We start from the raw sequence: 26121 nt of genomic DNA, 5'->3' as shown, positions 1-26121 counted from the left end.
TTTGCCAACTCTGCAGTGGAGGACAATGTTGACATGTTACCCACAACCCCTCATTCGGGGGGGGGAGGGATTTCAGTTCAGCAGTAAATGAAAGGCATTTTGAATCCTTACAATCAAAAGTCATAATTATTTTCAGGGAGCATTTTCAACCACCTCTAACATTTGAAATACTTGAAACAGCTTATGTTAAAGGCAAAACTCCTGACCTTGTCAATATGGTGCTACGGCACGACCATTTTACACATTCACGACCGCAAAACATACTTTTACTTTCTCCTGGTGTGTACATTTGGCACACAAGAGTTTGCACTTCCAACATTAACTTTTCTATCCTGCAAACCATCTGAACTCAAGCAACCGACCAACCAGTTACTCGTTGAGTAGCCTATCTCTGAACGGAGGAAGGAAAGTCCAGTCATAATTTTGTTGAAATGTATCACCTTGGAATCCTGCAGGGCAAACACAGCTGAAATTGTTGAGGCCATCCCGACAGCTGGCTCCATTCTGACAAGGGGCGCTCTCGCAGTCGTCGATCTCAGTGTCACAGATTATACCTGAATAAAAGAGATACCCAAAAAAGAAGGAAAAACTGAAATCAGTTAAAATCAACTACATTTTAATGATTCATCAGAAAATCCAGTCTGAAATACTGATTGATCAACTTGATTATCTTCGTACTGAATGATTGTTTTTGTCATAAATACTCATTCTACCATCCTCAATGCGCACTTACAACGGTAATGGCTATAGCCGAACCAGAACAGGTCTTAAAAGTCGGGGGTTCATTGTCAGTGCGGCCAATCCTACCTGTGTATCTGGGCTTACAGATGCACACATAGCCGGTAGATACTCGTTGGCAAGTTGCCCCATTGGCACACGGTGAAGAAAAGCAATCGTTGTAGGGTAAAACCTCCAGGGCGCTAATGTTAAACCCCTCGACATCAGGGCCTGGGGGAAACATTGTGGATATTTACTGATTGCATTTCATGCATATTCATGAGCAAATGCACCTCTCCCATTGGCTAACACTCCAAAGAGTCAGGGAACACAAATACAATTGGTTTATGTATTATACAACAGGTCATGATGGATTTGCATGTGATGTAAAGTGTCAGCCATGTTGAGAGTAACACAGTGTTGTATAGTCCAGTTGCCTGATATACTGCTGTGCCCACATTTACGTATTATGCTCTAAAAGTGTCCCAGCGGTTTGGTCAGCTATACACTACCTATGCAGTCTTCCCAAGTTGTCACTGCATCATTGGTAAGGGTAGTCTGGGGGCATTTGAAGCAGGAGGTCTTGCTGATGCCGGGCTGGTAGTAGCCATCGGGGCACGGGAGGCAGGGGACTACACCACTTCTTGACACGTACCCAGGCTTGCATGGTTCTGTTAAGAAATCCAGACAAAAATCCAGCAGATGGAATTTTTGCACCTTGTTTTATTTGACACTGTATTCTTTTGCAGACTATCACTGGGTATAACCACAGGGGTACAATTTTAAAGGTTACAGACACGTACCAGCTTGGTTGATAAGATTTGTTGGGACAGGATATTATTTTGTAGCTTTTTAAGGCCACTGACCTGCATTCTAAGGGGCTACAGAGGCAACAGTTTTATGAGTAGAGACTCGGGGGGGGTCTGTAGTTTCATCCTACCAATCTTTACACGCTGTAGCCAAACTGACAACAGTTTTGGGGGGTAACATTTTATTGGGCAAGGTACAGAATAGCCTTTGATGAGCTAACAGGCTGAGGTTGTCAAGATTCCTTGGTCAAGACCTGCACGTATCAAACTGTACAAGGCCTTTTTTCTACTGACCTGCACATTCTGTGGCCATGGTAGCACCCATTTTAACAGTGGAGGTACCAGAGGGGCACCGCGTGCAGTCTGTGCTACCGGAGTGTGGCTGGTAGGAGCCCTTGGGGCACGCCTCGCACTGCTCCAAGCCCGTGTCGGAGTAGCTGCCTGGACTGCATATATCTGCAGATTCAACAAAGTCAAGAGCAGGACGCTACAAAATAAAGCAAATACAGGACACAGAACGGCTCAGAGTAAGACACTTTGCAGATGTGCACCGTAAGGACAGAATAAAAAGCAGGGCAGATCTACGGCTTCAAAACAGGTCTACCTTTACATTCCTCTGCTGACTGAGCTCCGGTTTTGGCTGTCGACGTGCCAGGGGGGCAATCGATACACTGCATCTGGCCAGGCTGGTTTTGATAGGACCCTTGAGGGCAGCGTTCACAATCGCCGGTCTGCCCATCGAAGAATGTACCCACGGCGCATTGTACTGGGGGAAGGAAAAATGTACATCTTGTTGCGTTCACTTGATTTCGCAAAGCCCAAAATGTCTGGTCTAATTTGAAGCCCTTCAAAGTAAACTCGTTAATTTGCACATCTTCTGAAGCACTGAGCATAGAATGCTGATAACAGAGAGAAGGTGAAAGGCACAACCAAAATCAACATTTTTAAAATATCCTCGAGAGTGGAATACATTATTAAACTGAGAATGAGGCGAGAAATAGACGGCACTGGGAATCTTTCATTCAACACAGGGCATTACCCTGGATAAAAGCAATAAAAGCATTCTCAAAAATTCAATATTTTAAGGCTTTTTATCAGCTAACCAAGTCATTCGTTCTCTCCTGAAAGTTTACTATCTTGAATCTGGCACTTTTTTGAACAATGTGATAAAGTATTTGAAACCCTTGAAAAATGTGACTATTTGGGTTAAAGTCCTAAAATCTAGAAAAATCTAAGAAAAAATTCCCCAAAACTCGCATCCCGCAAGATGGTGTTGTGCATGTGGGCAGTGATGTCATTTGTGGCTGACCCATATTGAGAGTTTTATCCCTATCGGACTTACAGCACCAATTGTGCCCGGCAACATTTCCTGGTGGACACACGGGTAGGGCTTCACTCGGCAGCACGACCACTGAGTTAGCATCCACCTGTTCCCCCATGCCTTGGGGGACGTTGCCGTCCTCGATCACCGACTGCACTAGGGAATTGGATGCCCTGGAAAGGGAAGAGCGCAGCTCCTGATAGGCATCCTCATCAACTGAGGTTACCTCCTCTGGCAGATTGAGTTTACCTAGGAGAGAGCAAGATTTCCAGCCCCAAAAAATGCACGAAGCTTGGTATCAGAAAAGGTTCAGTCGCCCATAATGGAAGCATAGATCCTTCAGATATAAAAACAATATGGCCAAGTTTGCTCGCTGACCATCTGTCAAATGCTGGTTGATTTTGCCTGGTGCCTGGTGTATACTTCCTGCGTTAGGTTACCAGTCAAAAACGACCAGTGGTTGACAATTTGTCGCTAATCGAACTTGTCCCTTTGTTATTGATGGACATGCGAGTGTTTGGAACAGTAGGAACACCTATTTCCAATCTTATGACGTGAGGAGAAAATAAATTTGTGAGCAAGCTGGTGGAAAACTTTTGCATGCACTTTGAGCTGTTTATATTTGTTAATTTTTGAGTCTAGAATTCAGTGTATTCTTTTGCTGGGCTGTGAGAGTGCTAGATTTTTTCGGGGGGGGGGGCAGAGATGTAATCATCTTCACCTGTGATGTTCATGTCCACAAAGACTCCTGGAAACTTCTGTAGTTTCTCCAACTGTTCCCGATCAAAATTGATGTCTCCTCTCAGTTGTTGCCGCCGACCGAATGATGGGGTGAGATCGACAACAGTTGCCGATAAACTCCCAGTGCCTCCTACAGGTGTAGATATTGCAACAGTGATAAAACTACGGAACAAATCTGTGCACGAAATGAGGTACTGATGATGTACTTTGCTACAAGAGACACTGTGCATGTCCACCTCTCCTTAGGTGCTGACACACGAGACACTGTTGGCCACATCTATGAATTAGACCCCCAAAATTACCTGCTGCTAACATGGTGCAGCCCGAGGCACAGAATGACCATCACTGAGCGAAGGTGCTGCCTAGGGTTGAAGGTCTCTCTGTGGGTCGTGCTTGGCAAACCTATCCGTCAAGGAAAGGATCAAGGGCCAACAGTGGAAGCTACACGGACAAAAGTAATGGTATTCTGCTGCAGGCCATGCAAAGCAAACACTTTTTACAAAGGTCTGCTCAAGAATTTGCGACGCCAAATTCGTTTTGTTATCCAGTGTCACAGCCCTCAGGTAGAAAACTTTACAACATACAAAAATTACCTTTTGGTAGGCAATTCACCTTGATTCCGGCAAAGCTACAGTCGACTGGCCCGCTGCAAATCTTGCCCATCTGAAAGAATCAAATTTGAGAAAAGACAAAAAAGTGGTCTCAGTATGTCACATACTCGACGGTCGCAGTTGACTTAAAAAAGAGAATGTCGTGGCCTATCCACAAAAAGGCACTTAGATTGTAGTTGTATTTTGCCCATCCAAAGTTACAGTCTGCCGTCAGTTCAGAGTTTGCTCTGAGGTTTGGCTGAATGATGGTAGAGAGGTGAGATGGGCCAGGGCAAGTTTTGGCAGTCGTAGCCAACACTCTATTTTGGTTGATTGTCTGTGGTTCAGTATTTTAAGCCCGTTGCTGTTTTTGCAAGCACCCATACCCTTCGGTCCCACTAAACACCTTTTTTGTTTCGCAAGTGCCAAAATCCTACATTACATTCTTACCTATGGAAGGTAGCGCTGTGAACCATTTTCTTAAGTGAAAGTACCGTCCTTGGTGATTTGCATGCATTTTACCACCTGCTAAAATTTGTAAATTCACTGCACTACAGGAAAGTGCTGGAGGAATTTACCCCTTCTTCTCCACAGAGGGAACACGGAGTCGCACCCTAAATTATTACAAGGTCCATGTTAAGTCCAATCACAACTCAAAACTACACTGGATAACTTGCCGATGACTTGCCGAGAGAACCTGTGTGGAATTTTGGAGGCCTACCTCATTTTCGTGATTCCTCCGAATGTTTTCAGCCATTTCATTTGCCAAGTTCTGATTGCAGAAGTCAACGGGAAAGGTGAATTTCACAGGTAGTGTTGCGTTTGCTGGATTCTCTCTTCCTGCAACAAGGATTTTTGAAAAGGATTTTTTGAAAAAAAGAAATTTAAAAGATCAGATTGTTTCTGACAGCCTGGTGCTGTGACAGCAACCTATGGCAAAAGATTTGGACTAAAAAGGACACCAAGTTTGTTTATCTACTTGTCCACATCAAACGAAAAAAAAAAAACCTGTTGTGTAGATTTTAAGTAAGGGAAGGAACCTACTAGAACAGTCCCCCCACGGCATGGCATGAGACGGACTCCATCGGCCATCCTCTGAGCATCGATAGACCGGTTCCGGCTCAATGGGGAAAGAGTATCCCTCGTCGCATCTCAGGGTACACTCCAGACTGCCACTGGCCGGGTTGCAATCAGCCCGGCCGTGCTGCGGGTCCTCTGGTACGATACAGGCACTTGCTGTGGAGCGAACAAAAATTCAGCATCACATGCACTGCACGTCTCTGAATATCGACTTTTAGCAGCTTAATATTTTATTTACCTCAAAATCCTATACTCCATGGGACCCAGGGAATAATCGATGCTGCCACATGACCCGTCAGTGGGTGACTACACTAGTGACCTCCCTTGATTGCATCTGATGTAGTAGTCGTCCCTACAGAAGCTTCAATGATACACTTTGGATTTTGGTTTTAGGAGGCTAAAGTTCCTATTTCTGCATTGTTGTGCATTATCCTAGGATGACCAGTGGTACCATTTGACCCTCTTTCAAATTGACTTGTGGCTGATGATGTTGACTGGATTCCTAAAGGTCAAGCAACCCCCTTAAGCAGACTGAATAGGTCTGCCCTGGTAAGTAGGCGGTTTTAGGTCCCAATCTCACCTGCAATTTAACCTGTGAATTGAATTCCAAAAGCTCTCTTACACAGGGTGTACAATGCCAAAAATGAAGTCGGGGAGGGTGAAATTATAGTTTGAACACTGGGCCAAATTGAAGCCATATACCCAACCTGGGGCCCTCTCATCTGCTTGTACAAACTACTTCAATACCTATATGCTGCTTGTGAAGGGCATCTCAAGCAACAAGGTTAACAAATCTGAATAGTTTAAGGCTCACGCTGAACATTGACTGTGATGTGACAACTTTTGGTGTTCCCCGTCTCGTCTCGTGCGATGTACTCCACGTTCGTCGTGCCGAAGGACAGGGACAGGCCCGGGGTGTGAGACCGCGTCACGGTGACTGGCCCGCCCGAGTTGTCGGAGAATCGCGGCTCCTCCCATGCAACCTGGGCGCTGTGATCGTCAGTGGTGAGGATGGTATTCGGAGACCGACACTGCTCAATGACTGGGGGCTGGCTGTCTATAAACATGAACATGTAGTGCGTCTGTTACAGCAAACTATGAAGAATATGTAATTAAATCCAACAAACGGACCATCAGAGCCACCTCTGAAAGTGTCTTGCGCGATGAAAACTTGCATATTTCTTTCTTAAATTTATCCAGGGTAACCTATTCGTCATAAGGTGGTCTCCCATAGGGCCCTGGCTTAAGCACATAAAAACTGAAATAAAGTAAATAATAAAATTAACTCAAAATAAAAAATTACTGTACATAAACAATATGACAAAAAAAAGTACACACCAAAAACACAGAGATTTCTAAGGACACGGTTATACAGAGCTTAAAAATAACAGAACACAAAACATAAGAAGAGGAAAACATCTAACTTGACCACTAAGACTCTGAGAGGACTGATCTCAGTGATGATTTAAAACTGCCAAGGGAAGATGCTAATTTCACAGACTGGTCCAGGTTATTCTACACAAGAAATTCCGGTGAAAAGGGAGCTGTTTCTTAGACAGTCTGTCTTGAACTTTGAAAAACCACCAAGGAACTCTAAACATGCCACGCGTTATAGTTGTGAACCTAATTAAGTTATCCATCAAGTAGGCTGGGGCTAAATTGTTCACACATTTGTACATTAATAGATGGTTTGCATGGCTGCCATCTTGAAGACCAGTGCTTTTGTTCCACAGGGTTTGCATACAGGTTTCTCTGTGAAACAAAAGAACTGTCCTGCAGGATGGCTACCACGCAAAGCCTCAACGGGGCCCACCAATGACTGTGACGACAAAGCTGCAACTGCCCATGTTCCCTGCCTTGTCAGTCGCAAAGTACGTGATGAATGTGTCTCCGATGGGGAACAACCAGGGAGAGCGGACCACTGGCGTGACGGTCACTGTGGGAACGTCCCCTGAGTTATCAACGCTCAGCGGTTCCGCCCAAGACACGTTCCCAACACTGTCGCCGGGGCTGGCGTTGACGGTGATATCAACCGGACACAGGATGTCAGGAGTTGTCACATCTAATAAGAGAAAAACAGAAGAGTTCTGTTAAAAGAAACTCTTCGACACTTTGAATCCTGAAGCATGAACGTGAACTGGCCGTTTACAACTGTTCTGGGTAATGTAAATACTTTACCGAGGCAGATGTTGGACGGGTTGGGTTTTGAACTCCACAAGCCAGATTCCAAGCACCGCTGTGCACTCTGGCTCTCGTCTTGGAGCTGATAGCCTGGATCACAGACTGTGACGCACTCGGTTCCGTAGGTCTGCCTGTTTGAACTGCAAGATGCCGGTTGCAGTGAGGTGTGGGAGACAGGCTCCAAGGGGGGACAGGTCACAGCTGAGGGGGAGAAAAATCAGAGCATTAAAGACCAACTCTCACTATGAACTTTCAACACCGTGAAAATGCAGTTTTACTATTAAATCACCGTGAAATTTTTGTCAAGGCAATGTAAGCCCGTTTTCACGGTGGAAAGTTGATCAGCTTGGGAGCGGATTAGCTAACAGCAGTTTCACGGACTTTTCACGTCAACTTCTTTGTAGCTTATGGTCCTATTGTTATTCATAACGGTACACCCCCAGTCCAGCTTCCCACCGTGGAAGATGGGAAAACAGCGGTTTAACTGTCAAAGGGTAATAAAAGATTAGTGTGATAGACAGCCAGGAATTAGCGTACCGGTTACCAACAAAAAGAGCGATTGAATACCCCTGTTTAGGTCTGGGCCTCCAGGAACCAGCGGAAACCTTGCATGAAGCAATATTGCGTGCGTGTTTTCGAACTACCGTGATTAGCGAAATGCGAAGGGAACTTGTGAAAACCACAAAACTTTCTTTCCACATGTTGTGAATGTAAAGCAGGTGTTTTGTGAACACAGGATCCTGTCTTTCCTAGAAAAGACAGGATTGATTTTTCCTTTTTTGAGCTGTGAGAAGAGATGGATACACGTACGATGGCTCAAATTTGCCGGATGCAGCTGAACAGTTGATAAGCACATTTTGCTTATGTAGAACCATGGAGGAAGGACACAAGTTTTTTTTCCCCAGCTCTAAACTGTGACACGATTCATAAAATTCCACGAAACTTGGTGTTAGATGTCACAACACCCCCCCTTGACCACATACCAGAAGACATATGAATATTTCCAACTTTTGTGGGCAAAAGGCACATTGAGTGGTGAAGTTGTGAAGTTACCACATCGAATTATGGAATTGCCAAAAGACTGTGAAACTGTATACAAAGTGGTGGAAGAACAAGCAGCAGTGATGGCTTTTTACTAGTCTTTAAGCAGAATTTTCACTAGTCTGCGTCTTCCCCCAAATTTCAACATTCTTTTTGGCACTAGTGTTTTCTGCTCCAACATCATTCATAACAGTGTGCACTCGGTGCTGACTGTTGTTTAATTGTCGATGAGTAATCATAAATGGCCATGGGAATTATGAATTTCCAGAATATTCATGAGTATAACTCTACTCAAGCAAATTAAATATAAATCACAGATATGCCACAAAATTGAAATAAATGTTTCTGTGAGGTGACATAATTCGTGGGGAGTCGTTTTGCTGAAGTCCCTACAATGTTCTCATTCAGCTACAGGCCATGATGTAATGTATGAACAACCTGGCCGGGATTACATGTACATTGCAAGGATGCGAACATTGTGATTGGGGTGTTCAGTGTACATTTACACCTGTCACCACCACAGTAAGAAGACAGATAATGGTACTTTTTATGAGACAATGGGTCCTTAAAGAATTTAAAGGATTAGCCCCACCGCAAAGTTAATGAGGAAGGCCCCCTAGATGGGCTCACTGCATTTTCATGGTGTTTTCACTTGACCTCAAGGTGTCGGCAAGGGGTCATATCCGGGATTATTTTCACGATGTTTTCACCACGTGAACTGCCATGAAGTTGCAGTGAAAAAACAATTTCACAGTGAAACTGCAAATTAACTGCAAATTCATGGTGCTGAAATTCATAGTGTCTAATGGTTTTGAAAGTTTGAAAATAAACTATTCTTGTGTTTGGTGTGCAATAAATATATTCATTAGCAAATCATGTCGTATTGCGTCTGTATTTTTGTAATTTTGCCAAAAATTTTGAATGGTGTCTTCTAGTTTTATGAAAAATTTCCACAATCTGACCGCTGGCAGTGCCACTGAGAATGTTGCATGTTGTAAAACTGGAGTAAACATTGAAACTGGTATTCGTGGCACGACTGGTTCCACTACGATCGTACATGTACATGAACTTGGGACTACATCTACGAGTGCACTGGGGATCGATCTGTGTGCCGGGTCTCAAGTGCCGCATTATTTCTTTTCCGACCAGAAGTCTGTGCTCCTTTTGTCATGATTGACAATAATGACAAAATTGTGCGTCATTGGTGGATATACTAGAAATTCTGTGAAAGAACTGGGGTTGAAACTCATCGAGTTTCCGAAGAATGAGAGTGTTTTTCAAGTTAGTGCTGTCGTCCACGGCTACATGTGCTATGCATTCCTATATAGTGCATGCGCTGTGGTATTTCTTCTCCACGTTACTACATCACAGAAATCAATATTCATTAAACACCAATGAGTCTGATGACACGTCCATTTTAACAATACCGGACTGGACTTGCAGGAAAAATGGGTACAAAAACCTGTGTTTTGCGAACACAAAAACGTGTATTACAAGGGAGATATTGGTTTGTGCCATTTTTAGTAGACTTGGCTCTTCAGAATAGGATTAAATATGAGAAAATTAGTATCGTCGGAGTTGGTCTTTAATCACATCAAACAATTGCAGACCCAGGCTAAAGTTCAAGCACTGACCATTTTGTCAGCCACTGGTCAATTTAGCCGGGTACCCAGGATATATTTTGTGCATGGGTTACCAGGGAAAAATTTATCAGTGGTTGTCACCTGGCCTATTGTATAAGCTTGCCCAAAGATTGCCTTAATACAAGGGGTTATTAATGTTAATTTCTGAACCTTCTGAAAGTTTGCGTGACTGGAACAAGGCCCAGATCTGGCTGCCAAAGGACAATGTTGGCATGAACTTGGCAAGTCCGGAAATCATTGGCAGTGACTATCTGGAAGCAGCCTTGGGTTGCTCTATTCACTTGCTTTGAGGGTGTAACTATTCTTCTGTGAGCATACTCCAAACAGTTCACATCTCATATTTTGACATTCGCCCAGGAACAACTCAACTCTGCCCTTGACTGAGTGCCAGAATCAGTCCAGGATCTTGAAGCAATCGACAGACTTGCACACGTCAGTCAATTGGATCTTCTGAAGTGTTATTTCACATTCGAGTTTGTCAAAGTTGCTGTTTTGCTTGAAAAGGATTAATCAACATTTTAATGCTATGAAAAGTGAGATAAGTATCCCTCCCCCTTTAAAAGTACAATTTTGAGGCAAAATCAATTACAAACTAAGGTTGGAATTCATACAGACTCTTAACTGGCCATATAAAATGACCATCAACATTTGTCAACAAAAGAAAGCTCTAACAGTGCAACTAAGGTGTAATTTCTGAGGAGCCAATCCAGGGGTGGACACCCTTTCTTCACCGGGGCACTGGAAGCAAATGACATGTGGCTGTCTATTAAATTTCAATTGAGAAAGAAGGTGCTTGAGACGGAGATAGGTAAGCTTAAACTTCTGCTGGGGGGGGAACGTTCCCCCGGATTTAGACCACTAGAAAGGTTCGAAAGATCCATTCTCCTGAAATTTAAAAAAAAATTGGATTTATAACCATTTAAGATTGAGTGCTGAGCACCAAGATAGTGAACTGCAATGAATTCCAATATACCTTTAGTGACACAAGGGTAATGGCGGTCAATGCAATTTTGTCAATCACGTTTGTGTCACAGAAATGAAGTGTTACCTCGGCAGGCAGAGGGCAGTCCATCCCATCGGGCAATGGGCAGGCACCTCCGGACCTTGGAGCCAACCAGGATGTGGCCCCTGTCGCAGACGGTGGTACACTCCGTGTCAAATGCAAAGTCCTCGCTGGTGCAGTGGACCGTTCCACCCAGGATCTCCTGGAGGGGATGGCACTTCTTCACTGTCATAAAAAGAAGGGTTGGAAGATACCTGCAAGTACTTGATGAAATTAACCAGTGTTTAATTTTGGAACATTTTTGGAAGAGAAGTTTGAAATATGCCAAACAAAATTTCCCCTCAAATGAGTAACAATGTAAAAAACCTATTTCTAGCACAAAACATCAACCCCTTCTATATTTAAAGCTATAGGCCAACATTTGTTCACTTCAAAAATAAAATGCAATGTGAGACCAAAAATCTTTTTCAGTGTTTGCTGCTTACTTATTACAGAGCTTAACGGACTGCTGAATGCTATCTCCTGACAGCTTGACAACATTAAAAATGGATGGATTCTTTTACATTTGTAATTTATACAATCATCTATGATTTGTGATGGCTTAGCTGAAACGGGAGACTGCTTGAGGGAAGAATCATCAGCCAATTTCGGTCAAAATCAATATGCCATAGAAGCCGAAGGACTAATTCTCAAAAAACTGAAGACTGTAGCGCAACTGTAGTTCATCATTTCTTCATCTGTCACCTTTATAAAATGCAGCTGTCAAAGGGAAAAAATGCACTTAATCCTCCCATAATAGCCCACCTTTGCAAGTTGCTGGCTCATTGCTCCAAGAGCCGTCCGCTGAACACACCAAGATGGAGCGACCGATCAGCTCATGCCCAGGGGAGCAGCGCAGCGCACAGGCACTGTGGATGGTGTTACTGCACTGCCCCGTGACAAAGAACCCATTGGTGGGCGGAGAGAGGGCCGGACACGTGATCACTGCACACAGAAAGGGAAGGGGGGGGGGGAATAAAACAGGTCAAAAGTTTCCCTCAAGGACAAGTAATCTCAATGTATCTAGAAAGCTGACTGCGGAGCCTGAGAACAATTGCCCCCATGCACTCAACACATCACCCATGAATTCGAATGCACATGTCAAATTAGGGAAAATTATGGCCATAACTTTCATAATTTGATTGACTTTTTTCCCTCGATTAAAAGCACAAAACAATTCTTTATGTTCTGATCATCCATTAACCCTAACCGTCCCTAACCACACAGAGTTGAACACCAGTAAAGTGTGTGAATTTGTGGCACTGGGTACTGTACCCCTAACCCCTTCGGGCCGGGACGCGGCTAGAGCCGCCGTAAAAATTGAGATCCTCAGCCCGCTTTTCAGCTATTATTCCCGGCCCACGCTCGAGCGAACACAGTGAAAGAAGGCAGACCATGGCTCTTGTATATATATATGGTGATTGGCCTTTGTGTGTAGCCCAGAAATGAATTATGCATCATAATCACCAGCTTCACAATAGTCACCACTTTGAAATTGAGGCAACGGGAATGTGGAAGCGTGAGTAGAGCTGCATGCCACCGAACAATCAGCCTTTTCACTGTGTAATTCAGAGCGTGCAGAGCACGCAGGGCCACAAACCGAGAATTTGCGGTTTGGCAGGTGGCCTTCGTGGCCAAGGGAGACTGGAATTCTTGGAGTCGGCTTTCGGGAAGAAATTCCCGTCGGCAAGGGGCTAAACTGCTTGTGCTTTAACATGGGTTCAGGCATACCCAAAATAAACAGAGTCCAACAGTTTTTATGCACAGTTTACCATGGTGTTGGAATTTGTGTGAATGGGTATGGTTCCGAGTAAATCACTCTGGGAGTTAGGGTTAAAGCTGTCTGTTTGTTTTATCTTATTTGTCTATCTTGTTGTACATGTACAGTTCGATTATCTTACACGTATTTGAAACAGGACCACAACTTTCATTTCAGCATTTGATTATCTACATTTCAGTCCAGTTTACTGTCGCCATAGTAACAATGTGGAGAAAAAGGGTCTGATAATGTTTATATCAGTTTTGTCATTGCCTACAGGGGCTGACAAATCTATGGCTGGTTGTTATATAAGTGCTAAATCAAAAGACCAATTTGTTATTAAATTGTTAAAAATATCTCACTCACCTTTTTAAACAAACAAATTATGAACACTTTTGATAAATATTATGAAGAAACCCTCTTTTAAAACAGTGGATAAATGTACAGTTTATATCTGACTCCAAGGGTGTTATTTCTGCAAGCTTTGCCTACCCAAAGGAATATAGTAGGTGACAGAGTGGTTTTTCAATAGAGACCTTCAGCTGAGGGCAGGGTCCTTCACCCATGCAGCCACAGGCACAGTGGCTGGCTCAAGGATGCGGGTTTCCAGCAAAATCAATTGTGAGTTGGCTTATCCCTACGGGGGATCTATTAGGACCATCCCGGGGCTCCCAGCCGGAGCCGATAACCAGGCAATAAACTTCCCCGAGATTTCCTGCTGCTCGGCTTGTGTACATTCCATCTTGGGGCCTGATTGCTTCAGAGTGTAGATTTCCTTTCAGGAATCTGTGAGTGTTTACTCAACCAATTGCTCAGCGCTCTCTAAAAACTATGTAATAATATTAAACCTCCTAAGTGTTGTCTGTGGTTTTTCTTTAACTACAATTTTTGTTTATATAGGGTTCATTACATATGTCTGGTGCCAAGCCTAATATTATGAAGCAGTTTGTGTTTTGAGTGTAACATTATATCTATTCCCAGTCAAACTCAGGAAACAGTGACTTGCCTTCTGGGCATTGAAAGTTAACTTTGTGCAGTTCATAACGTTTCCAATTAAATCAATCCACACATTGGACTTGGAATGATCTTGTGATTTACAAGTGGCTGGGCTTGTGATAGACAAGTAAAACAGAATGCATGCACATTAGGACACAAATTGTCATCATAAGTCATAGAGTTCCTTGTAATAAAACTTTTTTGTTTATCAAAACTTGATTAACCCTAACTATAGAGCTCTTACCATGCCAAACACTGCAAAAAACTCTGAGAAATTTGCACCAAACCCACAGACGTCATATTAAAAGTCTGGAGTCGCTATCACATAGGTCACTGAAGCTAATGACGCCAAAAACAAAGGTAATACAAAGGTTTGCTGACCATTGTTAACAAAATTTGTTCATGGCAATAACAGTTTCATTGGCTGGCTTTTGTATTCGGCATGGTAAGATGGCTGCCAGTGGCTACAGTCGATAAAAGGACATTTTAAGTCCAGATTTTATAAAATGGCGTCCATGACTAAGCTTGCCGAGTCAGCATCTTTTTAGAATTCACACACACTACACTTATGAACCCCAAGCTGGACCAAGAGAGGGCGCAACTCTCCTAGCAACGCAGACTCCTTTGGTAGCAAATGCACTGTGCTGGTTCACAGACGACTATAAAACGCATGCGTTCTGGTTTTCTCTCTACCAAGAAAATGAACACTCCCCACTAACATGGATCTTTTAAACCGATGAGGGGGTGCTTCTACTCAAGGCGGAAAGTGTAATTCGACAACCAGAATTTGAAGCCATTACTGCGGAGGCACAACGCTCGTGGACGAGTGGTACTCGTGGGTTACATGCCCCTTCAACCAACATGGTGTCATGATTTGCCAAATGAACGCGCACATCAAGCTGACGAATGTGCATGTGAGTGCGGTGCCACCGCATTTATGGCGTGCAATAGGATCAGTCTATAGGTTACTTATCCCTCTAATGTATAAGATTGTGCTGGTGAAGAATTTTGTTAAATCTACCAATGATCCACCACACATTTATCACAGTAAACTTTTAAAATCCATTTCTGGTACAGGGAAAAACAATTCAGATATCACACTCACTCCGACAGGCTGATTCCCCGTCCACTGCCTGGTAACCACTCCGGCACGTGCAGTCTGTCACACTGATGCTGCCGGGCCCGCTGGTGTGGTTGGGGTCTGGGCATGCCCTACAGGTGCTGATGCCCCCTGGAATGGCTTGAGGCTTGTAAGTGCCTGCAGGGCAGGCTAAACCAAAGAAGAAAAGGTAATATTATGAACCATACCAAAGAAAACTGCCTCAGTTTGAAATCTAAATGGAAGTGTGGCGTATACGCAGCACAGATCCCTACTGGTGACAGGAAAATATACGGTATACTACCTTGTAAACTGTCAACCCACATACAGTGATTTGCTACTTCTCAAGATCATTTCTTTTGTGGCATTCACAGACACACTTCACATGATTTCCTAGAGGACTATGTGCTAAATGTCTTCAAACTATATGTAAGCCTTGTGTTTTCTCTGTGCTAGGCCCTGAACAATCAAGGCCAGATCTGGAAGGAGCCAAATTGTTGTTTGGGCAGCCAAAATTTCATACCAATTTTTTGGGGGGCGGGCCCTTCTGAAAGGTTGGGGCTGCATGTAGGGGCTCGAAGTATGCTTTTGGAAGGAAGGGAAATAAAACCGAGCCAAAATTTACCTTTTTCTTGTAAAGCTTTGTTCTCCTTTTAACCACTTAATGCCGGATGACGTGTAAACACACAAAATTTTCCTTATTTGTTCCATGGAGGATGTGTACAATTGTTTAAGAATTCTTTTGTTATTTCTGCAGTTGACATATTAACGAGTCATGGTTTGTTGGGGCAGAGTGCAATTGCAAGGTTGAAGAATTTGCAGGTAAAAAAAAAAATCCTGCCCCAACCGCTTTTTCAGGTAAGAAAATCCGATGTTAACTGCTTAAGAGGGAACATAGTCCCCACAGCCCCCTCCTGCATCCATCAATGTACATGACAGGAGCTTGTAAATACAAGCTCTCTCTAAAGAACAATTAAGGCCTCACTTACCGTGGCAACCATTCACAAACCCACTCCCGTGGTAGCCCGGCGGGCAAACACATTCGTACTGGCCGTTGGTGGTGCCACATCGACACGTCGCCAAGGGATGACAGCAATGCCCTCCCACGGGGCAGAGCGATGAGCACAGTCCAGCATTCTCCAGTATGAACTCTCCCAGACGAAGATCTGGAAAAGGGAGGGAAAAAAATGATGAACTTCTTCTCTCTATCTGAACACATTTTATGCATTTCACTGTCTTTTAATGTAAAGTTTTCATTTTGTAATGATTTGGTTTGTCTCGTTTAAAAAATATTTTCTGCATTATTTTGGGCAAAGATTTGATTACATGTATTTTTCTTTATCCATTATTTATTGGAGTATTCTTTTAGTGCCCCTACTTAGGGTACCGTACTTTGTAACGTTTCAGTCGCACTCATTTTTTAATCAAAATGTGCAACGTCTGTGTTAAATTGGAGATGGCCAACTCCTGCGCATAACAAATATTTTTGCGAGTTGAATTTGAATAAAGTCTGATACATTGAGTTACATTAACAATTTGAATGCTCTCCTCTAAAAACACTGTTGCTATTCCTCATGATTCTAGGCAAGCTTTTGCTTTGTTATATAAGAGATGCCTTGCAACAATTACACTGTTCTCAATGGATAAAAAGGGCACAAAGGAACCAGTCCATTCCAGATATGGTAGTCGATATGCAAAAGCTTGTCCCGAATCAAGAGGTACAGCAACAATGTCTTTAGTCTGGGGAATTCAAATTTTTACATGTACGGTTATGTGCAATCAGATAACTCAGTGTACCAGAGTTAATTCAAATTTAACTCACAAAAGGCTTGTTGATGCAAAATCAGCAGGCAGCCAATTTCAAGTTCGATAATTTGTTTAACAAAATATCCCAATGTCACACTTTGGATGTTTAACACAAAGAGTGACCCACATGCTCAATTTATCATTTTGCCTTTTTTAATAATTGGTTAAAGTCAGAGAAATCAATAATTAAAGAGTCAAAATTACTGAAACGTCCTCACCATCTCATCTGAGATATCTAACATCCTGTGAGTTCTGAGAACTGGTCGTCTGATGCATAATGAGCACGTTCCACTATGGCTGTGTCGAATATCCAAATATTCGGATATTCGATCGAGTACCAAATATTCGAATATTATTTTTCGAATTCAAACATTTGAATGCAAAATTCATGAAAACAAAGGGAGAGTTTTCTTTTGTTTTAAATGTGAAAAATTGCACTGTGGAGGCTTGTTTCAAGCAGACTCAAATGAAAAGCGACAGAAATCTTACAATGATTCAAAAATTAATTTGTTCATTACAAATTTTGAAAGGACAAGAAGTATTGTTTGTTTCTAAATCTTGCTATATCATGGATGGAGATACTCCTAGACATGAGAAGCTATTACAGTGAATAAAATAAACAATTTTGTGCATTATTGCAACTGATTTTGTATATGGATTGTTCGACAATTTGCTGGTCGGTACGAACAAATAATCGGATATTCGATCGAATTGAAGGTCGAATATTCAAACAGTGAATTATTCCAATTGACTCCGCCCTACGTTCCACAGACCTGACTGAAAGATTTTCAACTACAAGTAAAAAAATTATATCCAAAGACTTTGGGGTGGGACACAAACAGATTCCAGCAGCCTGTGACAGGTGTTTTCTTTCTGTCAAGGTGGACAGCCCATCACCCTGCACACAAGGTCGAACACACAAACAAGGCAGGAACTACCTGAACATTTAGGAAGGATGGTGACAATTGGCAGAGGATATGCGCTGAAACAACGTCCGCAAGACTGCTGGGAAAAACTGTCTGAATAGTTCCCCATGAATAGGGCTGTCTGACATGCTGAAAGATTAATGAACTTAAGGAGTCGGGGGGGTCGTGGAACTGACATGACTGACGTTCATAAATGATAAACGATTAAAGCGGCACGTACGCCAGATATGTGTCGGATCATCCTGACAGATTTTAGTTTCAACTGCACTGCTGGTGTAAAGGGTCATGGCAAGACTGAACACATGGCAAAACTTACCGCAATGGCCGAAATTCTTAACAGGTAAAATCTGACAGAACTGCCGCGACGTTACTGAATATTGGATCATGGGCTACTGGGTGCGTGCAACGTGCAGCAAGAGCAGCGTGTCTACAGTGCCCGCTCCTTGACCCGCACACCATAACCAAAGCGCGCTTCGACAGTTAGGGGACCTGGCTAATTGTGATTTTGTCTAAAGAGGGCGCTTAAAATTAGTCACTAGACTGCTATGCCTTGAAATTATAGCGAAGCTTCTCCAATCGACAGGGACCAGCCGATTTGTGTGTTCGCGTCAATGTTGATTGAGCGGGAAATTTTGAGTTAGTTTTTCCAACATGTGTTTACCTTGTGCGTAGATAACTGCCGCAAGACAGAGTAAAACTGATGGAAAACAGCACATGTCAAAACAAAGCTATTTCCAATCAACAGGGATAATGCATTTGTATATGACTATTGTTTGAGGAAATCTGGCCCCCTGCCCCTAAGGCCATAAAATATTACATGAAAAAAATCGGAAACTTTATGAGCAAGTTCGGTATTTCGAAATAGCAAGGAACAAAGCATGCGTACGAGTCTCCGTTTAGGGCAGCGCTGATGAGGACAGACCCAAGGACGTATATAAAAAAAACCTGGACTTGCAACGCCTTTGTATGAAAAAGAAGCCAACCAGCGGCCATTTTACCGAGCCGAATACAAAGGCGTGGGTTGGCTCCCTACTATTGACGTCAGGAAGAACAAAGGCGGGCATTACCAGGAAAGCTTTGTATTCGGCTCGGTAAAATGGCTGCGAGTGGATTCAATGACTCTATAAGCTGATTAAGGGCATTGCGAGTCCAGATTTTGTTATGCACGTCCGTGGACAGACCTCACACGGCTGTCCGAATGACCTCTTTTTTAGGTCTTATTTTGGGCATGCGCTGGTTGGAATACTGAAATGGCTCATTTTTCTCCACCCCCCCACACACACATACAGCCCCCCCCCCCCAAAAAAGAGGAAAACCAAATCAGTTGTGCCCAATTTCTATCTTTTCTTACCGAAATGCCTATGAGCGTCGCTAGACCATTTTCAATGGGGGGGGTGCTATAGGCCTATATGAAATTCATTTGCCGACGGACCTTGACGCAAAACGAGTGTACTGTGTCTCCCTTCCTTTCACCTTCGTTCTCCGTTCTTCGTTTCTTATTTTGCCGACAGACCACGATTTTGCCGACCAAACTAACCAATGGGGGGGGGTTGATATCCCGACCCCAAGGGTCGCCTATGGAAATGCCTATCGAAGAGTACACCTTTCCCAAAAGATGCAAACTTGGAATCTTGTGGTATTTATCTTTGTGGTGCAATAAAATGGCCCCCAATTATTCGTCGAAAGCTAAGATTTTATGTGATCTGAGTAGGCCTAATTTTGGTATGGGCCTACTTGCGGTATAGAGCAAATTTGAAAATAGATATCGTTTAGCTATAAAGCCTACTTTTCAGCTCATTCTGTATAGGGCCCACTTATTCATTTATTTTTCCATGTGAAAGGAACATCTACGTTTGCGCACTCACAAATATATGATGTAGGATCTTATGTCCGTCCCTTCATGAAAACTTCAATCTCAGTCGAAGTAAAATAATGGAAATTTTCTTCATGCCTGTCTCTCCTCTAAAACCTGTGATGATTTTCTTTTTCAAGGGACCGTGTTGGATTTTTTTCAACGCGTTGCTGTGCTTTGAATTTGGAAACGAAAATATATAACCCAAATCCATTTAAGCCCTATAACAACGCAGTGAAACTTAGTAGAAACTCACCTTCATGAAGCGCCCTCCTAGCCAGAGCTTCGAACTCATGGAAAGTATCCAGTATGTAGCAGTGCTCTCGTTTGGGCGCTGTCGCCATCGTGTACAGCTCTTTCACGTTCCCATTTTTAATCCCGAAAGTGAAAATCTCCACGTTGTTGCGGGCAAGGTCCTGCGCGATCGGACGAGGGTCGCCGCCGTTGGAATAGCCGTCTGTAATAAGGAACACAGCTTTGGTGGCGTTGGGGCGAGTGAAAGGCGACGATAACGCTTTCTGCGCGAAAAAAACACAATGGAATTTCCATCAGGCCCAGAATTTCAACGAATCATATATCTTATAGAAGAAAAAGGAGACTGAGGGAAAATGAGATATAAGAGCAAAAAAAAAATTAAATAAGCCAGCATGAACAAATGCCATTTTTTTTCTTCTGACAATGCCATCAATTGAAAACAATGCTTCCCAAATGGGAGCGTATATAACGCACTCATCAGCACATATGTCTTCAAGGTCACACTGTGACTTGTAAATCAGGCTTGGGCTGGCAGTGACCCAGCGTTAACGCAAAGTCATAAAAATAAGTTCAGCCGATGTTGTGTTGATCCTCGGGGTGAACCTGGGGCAACAGGTCAAACAAAGTACCGTAATTATTTACAAATATCTCTCAAATATTCGGTCGATATTTATAGACAGACCAGCAGTGTGTTGTTAAGACAGGGTGTACTGCAAGATATACGACGAGGAGTTTAAATACATTCTAGTGCTCCGTTACACGATGAGCAAAATATCACTGTACAGAGGAAAAAAAATAACTTAAGACTGCAGGTACATGGTGTAATAAGCCCAAATAAAAATCGAAAATATAAATATTTATCACCTGCCGAATTATGGAAAAGCTATATCAACATTTACCATAAAACACAATGCCTGGTTTCTAGTATGATTTCACTTGTATAAAAAGGAAAGGAGGAGAAACCGATCCGTTTTGAAGGAACTACTGAGGCTGACATTGCAGATACAAAAGCACAGTTAATGCATTATGCCTGGACTGACACGAAATGCGGAAGTCGTTTGTAGTATAACTGGCGTTAATGGTTTAATCATCGTCACGTCTACATGAAGTTCAAGGCGATGCCGTCTGGCCGCGGGGTGGGGGGGGGCTCTCCAACACATCACGGCTGGTTCATGGTCATAATTGATAATTAAGTAAAATGCAATCTGAGCTGATATAGCAAACTACAAGGTTTAGTTTGTGTGGCATTTTTGCATGGTGATAAAACTAATTAGAACGAAGTTTTGGCGTATCTTGTTCGTGCACAATGTTTTTCGAAATATCCCATCATCAAGAATTCCATATATCTTCATGCACAATTTTCCAGTTAAAAAAAATTAACAAGTTTCAACAAGGGATACGCCTGTTAATTGTAGTGGGATTTTAGCGAGAAAAGAGGTTCAGTACCTTGGGGACCTAGTTTAAAAGGTAGACTAAAGTTATTGGGTTTTGCATGGAGAAATTTCCCTCCATGGATTTTGTGAGAGACGAAGGCTTGTGATGTGTCCAATACAGAATTCTTTTCTCATAATTTATTGTGTGGACTTCACTGTGAAATTAATTACATTTCACTGTGAAATTGATTGCACTTGTAATTCACAGAAACTGAGACCTACTAATTTCGTAAAATGCTAAATTAATGCATAATCATTCTTCTGTCAGTGAGGTGGCGGGAGCACGATGTATAGTCACTAGGTCCCTAATTTCGCCGAATAATGTCAAGTCTAATTGGTTTTCAAAGTCAATGGCGAAACAAGGGACCTGGCAACTATACTGTTATGGACGTTGGTGGTTAGGGTGTGTAGCTTTTGATCATAGGGTCGGGGTTCGATTTCAACTGGTGGCAGGATGTTGTGATCTTGGGCAAATCACTTTACCACTGCCTCTCTCCACCCAGGAGTAATTGAGTACCTGTGCGGGCAGACATGGTTATGTTAGCCGTGTGCACCTTATATAGCTGCATCAGCTGATATACTCCCCTGGGGAGCTGAGATGGTTTCAGGAATGTTCAGATGTTGAGAGCCGAATGAGCGGGGATAATGATAATATATGTAGCACCATGAGCGCCCGGCACTCCACTGCAAAAATTGTGTTAAAATCAACACTTTTCGGTGTTATCAGGTTACCACATTATAGGGTGTTACTTTAACACCGCTGGTGTTACTTTGTACACCTATAAGTGTTACAATGCACTGGAGGGTGTTAAAAGTAACACCAAACAACACAAAAATTTTAACACCAGTGAAAAGTGTTGGTGTAGTCCTCTGATAACACCGGGGGTGTTAAATTTAACACCCCAGTTTTTGCAGTGGTATATCAGGTAGAAGTAGTAGTAGTAGGTCCTCAGGAATCGGTCTCTTTTTATTACCCACCTGCGCCAACAGAAATGCTCCTCTTGTGTAGGTCCCACCGCCGACGTAGGTTATCCCCGGCAGCTCCGAGTTGAGCAGAGAGCATTTATGCTTGGTGGGACTGGGGTCCCCTAGATGGTCAATGTTGGCCACCACGCGGTGGCGGGAAGCGAAGGTGATGACCGACACTCGCGTGGCCCACTTCCGCCACCTCGAAGCTGGCCAAGAGCTTCTTGACGAACTTGAGCTCGTTGAAGAAATTGGGTGTTCCCGACGCTGGCCGAGCTGTCCACGAGAAAGACCAGATCCACCTGCCCGTTGGCCGTGCTACGGAGTTTGTCCACCTGGCCCTTAAGGACGTTGGCGCTGGACATATTGGAGCATCCGGCCTTAGCTTCGGCACGGGACAGCTTTCGATACGACTCGACCAGCTGAAACTCCTGTGTTTCGTATAGAGCCTCACCGTCCATTAAATTTTCCTCGGCAGAATTCGTCGATCCTTGAGTTGATTTGGACTTTGCGTGTTGTCTGCGTCATGGGACTTTCAAAATAAGCGCTGGTTGGCACAGACTGGTCGGTTTCGTTCAGTAAATGGTCTGGTTCCGTGTGAAGTATAGACATTGATGTAGCAGGAGGCAAACTGCATATGCAAAGCAACAGAAAGGGCAGCATGATCGTGACTGAACGTAACGTGGGGCCACTGCCTAACCCTGGTACCGAGGCAGTCAGCACCATCTCCGTAGCCGTTGCCTTGCCGTGTGACTGGAGCGACTCCGTGCAGAGATATGACATCTTTGCCACGGATTTTAGTAAACATACCTCATCGCCAGAAGGCCGTCGGCTTTCCACTCAGTGTGCCGGGGCAGCACACGCTGCTGTCATGGTCCGAGCGACAACACCTTGGCCCTTCTCGACACCCCTGTCTCTGGAAGTTCACGCAGAGACTGTGCTTTCCAAGCAGTTACCGCACCCCAATAGAGTCTCTTGTTTGGTTGCAACAATGGCAATCGACAGTTGCCTCTTGCTCACAAAACACCCCACGCATCAACGGTGTAAAAAAACCCCAGCTTGCTTGGTCCGTGGCCTTTCATCCATGCATACCGTATAGTGCCGGTTAGAACAAGTGCTAGCTTTACTTGCCAACCGGTGAGGAGCGTCTAAGCCCAGCTGTGAACTGTCAACTAACTCATCACCATCCCATAACCTTGCAGTGAACTGATTGCCCACACCGAGTCCCCATTATAATCGGTCGATAATGTACACGGCTTGGTTTCGGCCAGACTGCCCCCGTCTGCGCAAGGGCACTATGGCTGCGCACGCGGCTGCTCGGAGACACGACAGAGTTATCGGAAGCAGCCTGTCGTGGTCTCTTCGGGTCATCAAGATATGTGGCGAGGAAGTTGGCTTTCCTGGCTTGTCTGTTGTTATCCACATTCTTCATTGTACCAACAAATCCGGTTTGCAATCGACTTCCCCGTTTCAACTTATTAAAGTGGCACTTGCGAAATGAGGTCCCTGTGACGTTATAACAAAGTATAGGGCGCTTAATAAACGGCGTTGTTTCTTCAGCTGGAAAAAAAAATTCCCCTGGAATCCATGGATCGTGGAGATTTGTCAAGCCCATCGCTTGTAGAAATATCATCGGTTATCAGCTTTCAACCCTAAAGGTGAAACAAGCCTGATACATTGTTACAAAATGTTTTGTATTTTTACATTCTCATAGAAGTGGCGAGTAAAATGACCAACAGACAGGTTTGCTATCTTTAAACGAAGACCGGTTCCTTTATCTTTTTCAGTGTCAGCCACCGTAAAATGTACACACTCTGTCTTCAATGATTTAGGGTTTTCCTCTCTCTCTCTTTCATCAATCGAATTTGTTTCGGAAGTGTGGCCTAAATTGTAGCCAAATGCTTGATCCTTTCGGTAAAAACGTGAATTGTTTTCTTTGCTCTTTTTAGGATTGAATGTTTTACATGGTTTCGGCGTAAGACAAATCTGATAAGAGCCCTTTTTGCCAAACGAGGAAATGAAAATGTTGGAAGGTCGACGAAAGTGCAGCCTCAATTGATAGGAGACAGTGACACGCAATAGGCTTAGACGCAATGTTCACCGTCAGAGGGCGTTAAGTAAACTTGTATGCGCGCGGCAGAGATTTCAAATACATGGAAAGCTTTTGGAAAGGCGGATCCAGGTCTCAAACTCCCGTCTCAAAAAGATTCTACATGCTAAATGCAATCCCTTTCATCTTGAACCCAACTTTAAGTCAGACGTCACCGCGCCATGTCTATCAAAAATAATCGTGAAGTACAACCAAAAAAATTTTAAGATTGGAATTGGAGGTTTTTTCGTGACACTTCGAACTTAATATGCTGACTCATGCTGGCTACATTAGTTCTCTATTTCGCGTACTAATTCGGAATAGATTATGCGCCGAAATGATGCAAACTGTCTTCGATATCTCTGACATATCACTGAGTACATTACTAATAATAAACTTGCGCAGGACCATATCACGAGGCAATAATACTAATACATCTAAATTTATCAAATGAAGTTATTTTCGCATTCATCAAACTACTCCAAAATAACATCGAGTGAAAATATGGAATATTGTCAAAAATTCTATCTGTTCCTCATCCACTCTTTGTTTAGTGTCTGAAATGAGCGATTGGATCGGACGAGGAATCATTCTGCACCGTCCCGATTACCGATCATCTTAATATTATCTTACTGAATGGATGCAAAGGAATTGGCAATTTGAAAATTACATAATAGTTAAACACTAGAATAAACGTGCATGTTTCAGTTAAAAAGAAGAGGTGATCGGGCGATATCGATTTCAAGCTTAATAAGACGTCACAGAATTTGACAGATGTGACCGGAAATCAGTGGCGTAAATTTGTGCCAAAATTGGGGGGGGGGATGGGGAAAGGTAAGGGGATGACTTGCCCGACCACGATAATTTGAAAAGCGGAGGGGGATGACACGATATGACTCTATATGGAGGTCAATGTTCATGATATTGAGGTACATCTGAAATATGTATTCGAAATGGCACATTTATGGCTTTTTAAAACTGTTCTTCCTTCTTTTTCTTGAGTGATATTGAACGTATTTCAATCATTGGAAGTCTAAACAATTCTTCCCATTCAGCTTAAATTTTTTGCTCTCCACAAAAATGTTGGGGATAATGACTGATTAGCCCATCCCCACCTCAAAAAGTGGGGAAAATATACCCCTCCCCCATCCTCCCTAGGATTTACACCCATGCCAGAAATGGCTGATTTAGACGAGGCGGTGCCCGATCATTTGATGATTATAGGCACCAGAGCTCTACATAAGCTGTAGTCCACTCAGGCTAATATTAACGCATCGATTCATAGTAGGCCTATTTTTGTCTTGATGGATGTCTGGAGTAAAGCCTATGCCGTGATATTGTTGTACCGAACTCGATTCGAATGAGTACAGCCCAGAGTTGAAGTGCACCCCCAAGCGGCAAATGACAGATGCTTGTAAGTTTTCCAAGCGGGTTCTTGCACGCGTTCTGCTTGTACGCATAGGTCGAGTTCGGGAGGCCTGTTCTTGACACGGGTTTCTTGTTCTTGCGCTCGAACGGCGGGAACACGACTCAAGAACACTGTTCTCGGAACAGGATCACACACCACCTCCTCGTCAGGGTTTTACAGGAACACGCGGAAAAACTAGTGAGATTTTGATTTTTGATTAGCTGCAAAAAGTAGAGAGATGGCTTCCAAAGCCATAGACAATGGGAAGTTTTGGAAAATTAACACTAATTATTTTCCGTAACACAGAAATGAATGTTCCTGTTTATACAGAAAAGAATTCAGCCCATCCAAACATGAACTCTTGAAT

General features: G+C 43.3%; 1 protein-coding gene across 1 annotated transcript in view; it reads right to left on the bottom strand.

Annotated features, from left to right (window-relative positions):
• LOC110984369 (sushi, von Willebrand factor type A, EGF and pentraxin domain-containing protein 1-like) overlaps window positions 1-23600 on the bottom strand; it is a 38986-nt gene extending 15386 nt beyond the window's left edge. The window contains 23 exon segments of the mRNA XM_022244510.2: window positions 441-554; window positions 808-948; window positions 1230-1388; window positions 1821-1982; window positions 2131-2292; window positions 2869-3096; window positions 3569-3718; window positions 4182-4251; window positions 4900-5018; window positions 5223-5414; window positions 6073-6315; window positions 7072-7320; window positions 7437-7640; window positions 11172-11351; window positions 11931-12110; window positions 15026-15190; window positions 16009-16185; window positions 19860-20121; window positions 22270-22449; window positions 22451-22510; window positions 22512-22744; window positions 22747-22788; window positions 22791-23600. Of these exon segments, the coding sequence (XP_022100202.2) occupies window positions 441-554; window positions 808-948; window positions 1230-1388; window positions 1821-1982; window positions 2131-2292; window positions 2869-3096; window positions 3569-3718; window positions 4182-4251; window positions 4900-5018; window positions 5223-5414; window positions 6073-6315; window positions 7072-7320; window positions 7437-7640; window positions 11172-11351; window positions 11931-12110; window positions 15026-15190; window positions 16009-16185; window positions 19860-20121; window positions 22270-22449; window positions 22451-22510; window positions 22512-22744; window positions 22747-22788; window positions 22791-23040 (3922 nt within the window). The 5' untranslated portion in view covers window positions 23041-23600.
• Between the last annotated feature and the right edge of the window lie 2521 nt (window positions 23601-26121).

This window comes from Acanthaster planci, linkage group LG12, assembly GCF_054643075.1.
Source record: "Acanthaster planci isolate LZ-2023a linkage group LG12, COTS_SCS, whole genome shotgun sequence".
NCBI classification, from domain to species: Eukaryota; Metazoa; Echinodermata; class Asteroidea; order Valvatida; family Acanthasteridae; genus Acanthaster; species Acanthaster planci.
The sequence above is the reverse complement of the archived record's forward strand: the minus strand, read 5'-3'. Positions and strand labels throughout refer to the sequence as shown.